The sequence below is a fragment of the Mizuhopecten yessoensis genome, unplaced genomic scaffold, assembly GCF_002113885.1.
Source record: "Mizuhopecten yessoensis strain PY_sf001 unplaced genomic scaffold, ASM211388v2 scaffold245, whole genome shotgun sequence".
NCBI lineage: Eukaryota > Metazoa > Mollusca > Bivalvia > Pectinida > Pectinidae > Mizuhopecten > Mizuhopecten yessoensis.
In genome coordinates, this window is record NW_018403450.1 from 843,841 (window position 1) to 853,831 (window position 9,991).

A 9,991-nucleotide genomic window follows, 5' to 3' on the forward strand; every position below is an offset into this window, starting at 1 on the left:
TCGACCAGTTCATCTAGCCAATAAGAAATGGTGTAACACATGCTGTAAATAGGCGTGTGTGTTATTTTAAGCAGTTTTTAATAAATACAGACTTTAAAACATACGTTTTTGTTTATAACAGGAGTACCAATGAACAACAAGTACATTTTCGAGAAAATTAAACAGTTGTTTAAAACGTACAATCAGGCACCAAAGTATACTACTACAAATACATAGTAAGACCACATATGCGATACCAGGCTAAAATAGACACATGTCTATTGTCTCTGGGCTATATGTATAAAAAGTCCAGAGGGGTTTGCACGTTAGATTCGAGAAACGAGCTCAAATTAGCATTTGTATAAATGTATTTTATGTGACGGCAGTTTACAAATGTAGCAGGCCATCTTATTGTAAGTTTGAAGTGAAATAACGATTCATACAGTTATGTATTGTCTCCCCGTAATGCATTTCCTAATTGTTTCGTTAGTCCTACCATTTAAAACGTATATAACATCTTAGCCGCAAGTGTACAGCAATGCTGTGATAGCAGCAACATATTCAGTTTGTCAGTTAATCCACGTAATGCATTATAAAAGACGAGATTCAAAAGTGTTTTGATGCCGCATTTTTTCTAGAAAATGTCGTGCTTTTTGGCCTTGATCTTAAACCGTCACATTAAGTAATAAGTCACATGTAGAGGAAATAAAACGTAGAATTATGCCTAAGTCACATTTGCCACGGCGGCCGTGGAATCTAAAATATCTACGGCCAATAACAATTATAGGTCCGCCGCAGAATTTCCACGGTCACATACTATAGCAGTCACATATGTTAGGGTAGCCGCACGGTGTATTTTGAATTTGTGGATACATAAAACCTGCGGTTGCCGCACGGCATTTGAAGTGATGACGCACGGTCGCCTTAAGGCGTCCCTGCGGCGGCCGTAAGTTTTTGACAAATACCAAGGCAGACGTAAGGTTGCCGCAAGGCGACCGCACGGGGACCCTAAGTTGAATTTGTGGATACATAAAACCTCGCTACCACTACGAAAACGCAAGGCCACCGTACGCCCGACGTATGGTCGCCGTGGAACAGATTTACGGCATGGCTACGGCGTGCCTAATTGCTACGGCGAACGTAGAAATGAAAAAGGTTATAACTCCGGGTTATAATCCTACGGCGACCCCTACGGCCTGTAAAAGATATGGATACGCCCTACGGCGACCGTGAGGCCACCGCAGATTATCTGCGGTCGCCACAGGTATCTCTCGATTTCAGAGATCTACGGCCGCCGTATCCTAGCCGTAGAGCAAATGTGACTTAGGCATTAGTAACTGAAAAGGTTTATGTTTAGTAATGTTTAACTTTAAGAAATGGCAACACATACCTGTTAATCTGTATTGTGCAGGTGTATATAATATATCATGGTGTTTATTATGCCTGCCTTACAATGGATTATTACATTATGATATGTGTTACATGTACATTAGCATATAACCACAACCTAAATACAACAAATAACGAATATTGTTGGTTATGAGAACGGGATCAGATTTAGAACCACGAATCCTCTTTAAAGGTTCTGTGGAGACATCTTACAAATTCCTTTCAAATTTAAAGGCAGCACAGTAATTTTGTCACATTTACTATTTAAACTGATTTTTGGACCTCCAACCTGAAGACATGAATGTCTATAAATATCTTGATTCAGGATTCAGCGTTCCTTTAGGGCTTTCCACATGAGAGTTTTCTCCCTTTGCGCCCTCTCCAGTACCGATCGGTTCTCCATCGCTCTCCGTGATAGGTAGGCGAGTGTGTCCTCCACAGAACCGTACGGTATTGACTTGTACACTGGCATCTTCATCTCACCTGAAATAAATAAATTAGTGGAATTTAATGTTAAAGTCATTTGCTAATGTTTATGATTCCGGTAAATGACCTTTGTGTCATACTCGCCAACTCTCCCTTTTTAGGAAGGAGACTCACGATTTTTTACCCTTAAATTTAGTTTTTCAACCAGAGAAATAAATAAACTATTCCGTTATTCTATGATCTAATGATTTCATCTAAAATAACAACTCAAAAATGTGTCATTGTAAAGGGTTATTTTGTCTCTAGGGGGTGTATACCCACTTTTAATTGATGTTTTAATTTTGAGAGTGCAGAATCTCCCCTTTGGAAATTTCAAAAACTTGGCAAGTAAGGTGTGTGAGCATATATTTTGTCAAATAAATTCCTATAGATACTTGATTATAAAGAAAATCAGAATTAAAATTTGAAAAGTATATATTATCTCCATGTTTTGAATCTAGTGCAATGAACGAGAACTCTGTTTCATTCCGATGATATACATGTATAATGTATAGTTGATAATATGCGTTTTCAATGTATTCAATGTGACGGAGGTTTAGCAGGCTACTCTACTGTTGTACTGTAGGTTTGGAAGTGTAGTAACGATAATATACAATAATGCATTGTCTCCCCTTGTTTGTTTCATTAGTCCTACTATTTAAAACGTATATCACATACTGGTCGCAATGTTGTGTTTACATGCTGTACACAGCAGTACAGTGATGTGATGTACATACTGGAGCCACCTGCACAGTTCATTTTCATATTTCAAATACAAAGTGCTAAACGTTCATTTATTTTGATTTTTTCTAACTTACATTAACATATTTTCATAGTTAACATCGCGTTAAACTAATATACAACACAAATACTACCTACATTGCATTTGCATTTTAGTTTGCTTATTTACATTATAGAATTTGTTTTGTTTTATGTACACGTCTACAGTATTTACATCACATATTCGTATATATCATTAACATTACTATGCTTTAAAACTAAGAAAAATATTAAGAAACATGCAATGTATGTTTTTTACATTATAGTAGTACAATATACGTGAATATGTAAATATGATAACGATCAACGTTCTGTTTAAATGTAAATGTAAGTGCTTCATAATTTATGTTTGAGTGGCAATATTTTAACTTATTAGCAAAGGGTGATATTACTGTAATATGTAGTAATACTAGTATCTTACTTAGCGTGAATGTCACGTGTTCACACATCCCAAACAGCTGTCCGAAGAAGACGGAGCCACCTTTAGGATTGATCTGTAAGTCTTTAATCCTGTATCAATAAAACAACTTATACGGTAAAAACACACAAAGATAAAAAATAAAAACAGCTTTTTAATATCTCTTATCAAGAGTTAGCAAATATAATTATTTATAACCATTTTTTTTGAAAAATTTGCATTTTCTTTGTGCAGTCCTTAGATAAACCTAACAATCAAAACGTTGTCATAATCCAATGAAAGCGAGAACTGTTACACGTGACTGTTTTCCAAATCGGAAACTATTCGATTCTTTCCGTCATACTGTTTGAGTAATCGGAGACCAATCACAACGTGACGTCGAATTCAAATTATAACGGAAATTCTCGAATTGTTTTCGATTGACGTTCGATTCGGTAACAAAATAGCTATCCCGCCATTTGGTAAAATAAATTATACAAATATGTTTTAATCCTAGTAAGACCACAGGGTACGATACAATATAATGTTTTTTTGCGTTAATATAACTATTGAAATTAACGTTAAATTCACATGTGGGAGATATTTTAAACACAACATATCAATAATTCTTATTATTTATGTCTACTTCTTAGGTAAATACAAACATAAACAACTTTAAAATATGATTAAGAACACAAAAGGTTTTTCCTTTTCATATTATTGTAGCAGGATTCACTTTTATATAGATCTGGTGTTTCAAATCGACTGATATTTTTACCACTTTGACTAAAATATTCAAATCTGCTACTATATGTTGTGTGCTTTAGAAATAATGCGTCATCTTGCAAGGACAAACTAGGAGATCAAAGTGAGTGGAACAACACACGCATGTACCTGTTATATAGGGGAACAACACACGCATGTACCTGTTATATAGGGGAGCAACACACGCATGTACCTGTTATATAGGGGAACAACACACGCATGTACCTGTTATATAGGGGAACAACACACGCATGTACCTGTTATATAGGGGAACAACACACGCATGTACCTGTTATATAGGGGAACAACACACGCATGTACCTGTTATATAGGGGAACAACACACGCATGTACCTGTTATATAGGGGAACAACACACGCATGTACCTGTTATATAGGGGAACAACACACGCATGTACCTGTTATATAGGGGAACAACACACGCATGTACCTGTTATATAGGGGAACAACACACGCATGTACCTGTTATATAGGGGAACAACACACGCATGTACCTGTTATATAGGGGAACAACACACGCATGTACCTGTTATATAGGGGAACAACACACGCATGTACCTGTTATATAGGGGAACAACACACGCATGTACCTGTTATATAGGGGAACAACACACGCATGTACCTGTTATATAGGGGAACAACACACGCATGTACCTGTTATATAGGGGAACAACACACGCATGTACCTGTTATATAGGGGAACAACACACGCATGTACCTGTTATATAGGGGAACAACACACGCATGTACCTGTTATATAGGGGAACAACACACGCATGTACCTGTTATATAGGGGAACAACACACGCATGTACCTGTTATATAGGGGAACAACACACGCATGTACCTGTTATATAGGGGAACAACACACGCATGTACCTGTTATATAGGGGAACAACACACGCATGTACCTGTTATATAGGGGAACAACACACGCATGTACCTGTTATATAGGGGAACAACACACGCATGTACCTGTTATATAGGGGAACAACACACGCATGTACCTGTTATATAGGGGAACAACACACGCATGTACCTGTTATATAGGGGAACAACACACGCATGTACCTGTTATATAGGGGAACAACACACGCATGTACCTGTTATATAGGGGAACAACACACGCATGTACCTGTTATATAGGGGAACAACACACGCATGTACCTGTTATATAGGGGAACAACACACGCATGTACCTGTTATATAGGGGAACAACACACGCATGTACCTGTTATATAGGGGAACAACACACGCATGTACCTGTTATATAGGGGAACAACACACGCATGTACCTGTTATATAGGGGAACAACACACGCATGTACCTGTTATATAGGGGAACAACACACGCATGTACCTGTTATATAGGGGAACAACACACGCATGTACCTGTTATATAGGGGAACAACACACGCATGTACCTGTTATATAGGGGAACAACACACGCATGTACCTGTTATATAGGGGAACAACACACGCATGTACCTGTTATATAGGGGAACAACACACGCATGTACCTGTTATATAGGGGAACAACACACGCATGTACCTGTTATATAGGGGAACAACACACGCATGTACCTGTTATATAGGGGAACAACACACGCATGTACCTGTTATATAGGGGAACAACACACGCATGTACCTGTTATATAGGGGAACAACACACGCATGTACCTGTTATATAGGGGAACAACACACGCATGTACCTGTTATATAGGGGAACAACACACGCATGTACCTGTTATATAGGGGAACAACACACGCATGTACCTGTTATATAGGGGAACAACACACGCATGTACCTGTTATATAGGGGAACAACACACGCATGTACCTGTTATATAGGGGAACAACACACGCATGTACCTGTTATATAGGGGAACAACACACGCATGTACCTGTTATATAGGGGAACAACACACGCATGTACCTGTTATATAGGGGAACAACACACGCATGTACCTGTTATATAGGGGAACAACACACGCATGTACCTGTTATATAGGGGAACAACACACGCATGTACCTGTTATATAGGGGAACAACACACGCATGTACCTGTTATATAGGGGAACAACACACGCATGTACCTGTTATATAGGGGAACAACACACGCATGTACCTGTTATATAGGGGAACAACACACGCATGTACCTGTTATATAGGGGAACAACACACGCATGTACCTGTTATATAGGGGAACAACACACGCATGTACCTGTTATATAGGGGAACAACACACGCATGTACCTGTTATATAGGGGAACAACACACGCATGTACCTGTTATATAGGGGAACAACACACGCATGTACCTGTTATATAGGGGAACAACACACGCATGTACCTGTTATATAGGGGAACAACACACGCATGTACCTGTTATATAGGGGAACAACACACGCATGTACCTGTTATATAGGGGAACAACACACGCATGTACCTGTTATATAGGGGAACAACACACGCATGTACCTGTTATATAGGGGAACAACACACGCATGTACCTGTTATATAGGGGAACAACACACGCATGTACCTGTTATATAGGGGAACAACACACGCATGTACCTGTTATATAGGGGAACAACACACGCATGTACCTGTTATATAGGGGAACAACACACGCATGTACCTGTTATATAGGGGAACAACACACGCATGTACCTGTTATATAGGGGAACAACACACGCATGTACCTGTTATATAGGGGAACAACACACGCATGTACCTGTTATATAGGGGAACAACACACGCATGTACCTGTTATATAGGGGAACAACACACGCATGTACCTGTTATATAGGGGAACAACACACGCATGTACCTGTTATATAGGGGAACAACACACGCATGTACCTGTTATATAGGGGAACAACACACGCATGTACCTGTTATATAGGGGAACAACACACGCATGTACCTGTTATATAGGGGAACAACACACGCATGTACCTGTTATATAGGGGAACAACACACGCATGTACCTGTTATATAGGGGAACAACACACGCATGTACCTGTTATATAGGGGAACAACACACGCATGTACCTGTTATATAGGGGAACAACACACGCATGTACCTGTTATATAGGGGAACAACACACGCATGTACCTGTTATATAGGGGAACAACACACGCATGTACCTGTTATATAGGGGAACAACACACGCATGTACCTGTTATATAGGGGAACAACACACGCATGTACCTGTTATATAGGGGACATCAGACTGAATGTGTAGATAACCATTTATAATCCTGTTTGAAATTATTATAATTATCGTGTATAAACTACGTCAACAAAAGTTTGTAATATGTCTACTTCCGCTGGTATTGTCTCATTAGTTTAACATAGTTGATATATGGGTGATCGGGTGGTGCAGTGGATACCGCACTTACTGCCTTTCACCAAGGCGGCTGGGGTTCGATTCCCTGATCGGACGTGAAAAGGTATGGGGTCACCTGCCCGACCACGTTGATTTTCTCCGGGTAATTCGGTTTCCTCCCACAATAAGACCCCCGTGCGCTAACATTCGGGCCAACAAGTGTACTTAAATATAAGTTGAAATAACTTGTTTCATAATTGTTGTTAAATAAATAAAGTTTATATTTAGTTGATATTATGTTTCAATAATCATTATGTAGTTAGGTGTTCTGTATATTTGTTTGTTTGATGCGACACTTCTAATAAAACGAGTTAAATAACGGCGTTATTTAATTGGTATTGAATCATTAATTTATTGAAATGGGCAGATGTGTTACGCATGTGGTATTTCAAAATATTAGACTGACTAAAATGGAACTATAATGCAAAATGGATGTCATATTTTGGTAGCGCTATTCCCCTCTTGAAAATGTAAGTGTGTTCTGGCTACATGTTAATGCTTTGCAAAATTATAGCATTAGAATGAATTAAATTCTCGTCACATGGCTCTAATTGTAAACCTAAATGTTAACGTTATGAAGAGGTTTGGCATTACATCGAAGCAGAGCTATTTGAATGCATCGCTAAAAAAGGAAAGGGTCTCTTTTTCATTTTTTAATGTTTATTGTATTTATCTATATCAATATTTATTTCCCCCTCTCCTTCTTTTATCAATCTGTCGCGTTTAAGGTCCTCGCAACAGCCAGTGCCATATGAATATCAGGGAAAGTAAGTATTGGAATAGGTTCGCAGTAGTTGATGTGCCAATGAATCGGGGGGATTTACATATGTATATCGAGGTAATAATGTATATATCTAGCTAGGTTTGACATAAAAATGTGTTGAACAAATATGATTCTTCTGAAATCATGAAGCAAATTCGGTTTCTGCTCAAACAATTGTATTTTACGAAACGAACCTTTTGACAGCTTTAGACACAGTAGTCTCGTTGTGACTGGCAATAATGGCGGATGACCTTTCCGGGTTTTTGGCAATGCTATCTAGCATGACGTTCATGGATCTATGGTAGGTGTCTGACGTAGCCTGGTGGCAGGGGTTTGTAGGGTCGGGGTACCCTGCCTCTCGGGCGAGACGCCTCTCCTTGTCGATGTAAGCTCCACGGACTAGTTTAGTGCCGAACCCGACTCCATGACTGTGTATGTAAGTCATGTCTGTTTTCATATAGTCATCCATCCCCTGATTCAGGAGAAGGGGATCGTTTAATAATGTTTACGTATATTAAATGTAGTATCTTAAATTGTATCATATACAGAAATAATAAAAGCTAACTGATCACACTCAATGTTTATAAGATTTATTTCATCCGTGATACTTAGTCAAACGACCAGGATTGATTTAGATGAAATACAAACTATGTACAGATTACATGCAGATTTACATAACCCGTCATCCTTCTTAGTACAGCTATACTCTTGTAAAACATATGTCACCTACAGAAATACTCCAGGACAACATCAGATCATTTGATGTACAAATGAACAGGCAGTGGAACGTAACCTTAAGTACGTTTTTTTTAAATCTAATTATAAACTGCAAAGATTTCTTGCTTCAATTTTATCTTTCGTCTTTGATGACCACAAGAAAACCAGCGATGCCAAATATTTAAATGATATTTCACTTGATATTTGAGAAGACAACGTAATGTACATGTACATATGAATACTGTATCACAACTTGGAAGGTTGATGTGTGATACACGCACGAGTTACCTCCCGTCAAATTATCAAATTAATTACACGTTATCTTTTCGCTGTAATCATAGATTTTTTCAATGTCAATTCGTCTGTCATTTGTTTCAAGCAATTGTATGGGTATATAGTTACATGTATAACCACAAACTTAGAAACTGACTTTTATATATTCAAAGATATTTCTTTTTTCGTCAGTAATTTCACTGTGGGCAGCTCTTTTAAATGTAGTATACATATGGCAAAGTTCTCTCATTCCATACTAACTAAGAGCTGGTTGTGGTACATATAGGTATGGCACCTATATGTGAATCCTAATTATACTCGTTTTGGTCTGGTTGTTAATGTAGCGACTCGACCGTACATACCTGGAGATAGTTCTGGAAGGTGTGTCTCGACCGTACCTACCGTAGGATAGCTCTGGTAGGTGTGTCTCGACCGTACGTACCTGAAGATAGTTCTGGTAGGTGTGTCTCGACCGTACATACCTGGAGATAGCTCTGGTAGGTGTGTCTCGACCGTACCTACCGTAGGATAGCTCTGGTAGGTGTGTCTCGACCGTACTTACCTGGAGATAGTTCTGGTAGGTGTGTCCCGACTGTACTTACCTGGAGATAGTTCTGGTAGGCGTGTCGCGACCGTACCTACCGTAGGATAGCTCTGGTAGGTGTGTCTCGACCGTACGTACCTGAAGATAGTTCTGGTAGGTGTGTCTCGACCGTACATACCGTAGGATAGCTCTGGTAGGTGTGTCTCGACTGTACTTACCTGAAAATAGTTCTGGTAGGTGTGTCTCGACCGTGGAGATAGTCCTGGTAGGTGTGTCGCGACCGTACGTACCTGAAGATAGTTCTGGTAGGTGTATCTCGACCGTGGATATAGTTGTGGTAGGCGTGTCCCGACCGTACGTACCTGGAGATAGTTCTGGTAGGTGTGTCTCGACTGTACGTACCTGGAGATAGTTCTGGTAGGTGTGTCTCGACCGTGGAGATAGTCCTGGTAGGTGTGTCGCGACCGTACGTACCTGGAGATAGTTCTGGTAGGTGTGTCTCGACCGT

At 39.3% G+C, this 9,991-nt stretch overlaps 1 protein-coding gene across 2 annotated transcripts in view; it reads right to left on the bottom strand.

Annotated features, from left to right (window-relative positions):
• Positions 1-1,068: 1,068 nt before the first annotated feature.
• Positions 1,069-9,991, bottom strand: part of LOC110443255 (hydroxyproline dehydrogenase-like) — an 18,599-nt gene continuing 9,676 nt past the window's right edge. For both annotated transcript variants that reach the window (XM_021487494.1, XM_021487410.1), the window contains exons 7-9: positions 8,144-8,421; positions 3,035-3,123; positions 1,069-1,851 (exon numbers count right to left, since the gene is read on the bottom strand). In XM_021487494.1, the coding sequence (XP_021343169.1) occupies positions 1,697-1,851; positions 3,035-3,123; positions 8,144-8,421 (522 nt within the window). In that variant the 3' untranslated portion in view covers positions 1,069-1,696. The remainder of the gene's footprint in view (positions 1,852-3,034; positions 3,124-8,143; positions 8,422-9,991) is intronic.